The 1,219-nt window shown below is 50.0% G+C and overlaps 1 protein-coding gene across 2 annotated transcripts; it reads right to left on the bottom strand.

Moving 5' to 3' along the window:
* Positions 1 to 5: 5 nt before the first annotated feature.
* On the bottom strand, positions 6 to 1,213 carry LOC145719237 (lipid transport auxiliary protein 1). 2 transcript variants are annotated; one of them, XM_081810731.1, is made up of 2 exons: positions 1,124 to 1,213; positions 6 to 1,021 (listed from the first exon to the last, which is right to left on the bottom strand). In XM_081810731.1, the coding sequence occupies exons 1-2, from the start codon at positions 1,187 to 1,189 to the stop codon at positions 428 to 430; spliced, it is 660 nt and encodes a 219-aa protein (XP_081666857.1). In that variant the 5' UTR covers positions 1,190 to 1,213; the 3' UTR covers positions 6 to 427. The 2 variants fall into 2 exon arrangements, with proteins under 2 accessions (XP_081666857.1, XP_081666855.1); XM_081810729.1 differs by having other exon boundaries at positions 6 to 1,213.
* Between the last annotated feature and the right edge of the window lie 6 nt (positions 1,214 to 1,219).

Here is a 1,219-nt window from a genome sequence, read left to right as displayed (position 1 = left end):
CGTCCTACCAATCACCTCTAAGATGTCTCAAACCCAAATGGTCCCCATTCATCTATGTATAAAGGGGTAGACATGGAAGACACCAGGCCCTGCCACCCCAATTCTCACTCTTAGGATTATTTATAGTGGAAAAGGGGGAAAAAAAGAGGCAGATGAACTACAATCAAAACCAAGTGAGGATTTTTAAGGAAGCATTGATAGAAACATTAAGAAAAACATCTGAATTCAACTCCAAAAAAAGTGTTCCCAAGGGAAAATAAAGTCCTGATTCTCTGAAATGGGCTGTAAGAACAAGCTGGAGAATGATTCTCTAGGCATGAACCCTAAGAGCTCTGGACACTGTGGCATTTCAGCTGACCTGGACCCATCAGCCAGATGACCTGAGGCCGCTGGCCCCACCAGCAGCATGGCAGCTTCCATCAGCTCGTCACAGAGTACTTTCCAGTGTGTTATAGTTGTCCTTAAAGCTCTTCAGTTCAAGGAAGTGTTTGGCACGTTTACTCTTCTGACTGGAGGGGAGGTATGTCACCTGGATGGTTGTTGGTGAGACTTCAGGAGACTGGGTTAGGTCTTTGGCTGCCGACTGGTGCTGTCTCTGAGAGCTCCCACTTCGTGCTTTGACCACAGTGGCCAGCTCACTCAGGGCCTCCTGGTAGCGCAGGTACTCACTCTGGCCAAAGACCCCCGTCCCATAGCGGGCTGTCTCATAGCCATCCAGCAAGGTATCAATGAGGGCCTTGCGCACACCCTTAAAAGGAGTACTAGTGTTCCGAAGATCTAGCAGGTAAGAGCGGAAATTCTTGCCCATTAAGGAACGGGGATGCCTGCCTTCAGCATGAAATGGTATCTCAGAGGCACGGATGGCATCCAGAGCTTTCATCCTGTACAGATAGTTGTAGCAATTCTGATTTCCCTGGGTTTCTAGCTGTAGCAGTCTTGCATCACCATCTGCAAGGAGCTGAGGTTCATACTTGATATCTTGAACCCTGGATAGCCGGATATCAATCTCCTCTTTTAAGTCCTTGGGGGCATTGTGTCCCACGGGGACATGAGGTCCCCTTCGGGACTTCATTGCAAAGCGCATGATCTGCCTCTTCACAAAAATAAAGAGCAGGACAAACACCAGGCTCCCGTAGGCCATCACCAGCACGACATTCACCCCGGACAACCAGTTACTGCCGGACGCCATGGCCTCCCCACCCCGCGCACAACTGCGGCG

The sequence above is a fragment of the Leptonychotes weddellii genome, unplaced genomic scaffold (assembly GCF_054177405.1).
Source record: "Leptonychotes weddellii isolate Sample4059 unplaced genomic scaffold, ASM5417740v2 HiC_scaffold_35245, whole genome shotgun sequence".
NCBI lineage: Eukaryota > Metazoa > Chordata > Mammalia > Carnivora > Phocidae > Leptonychotes > Leptonychotes weddellii.
Note: the sequence above shows the minus strand (reverse complement) of the source record. Positions and strands in the feature narration are given on the sequence as shown.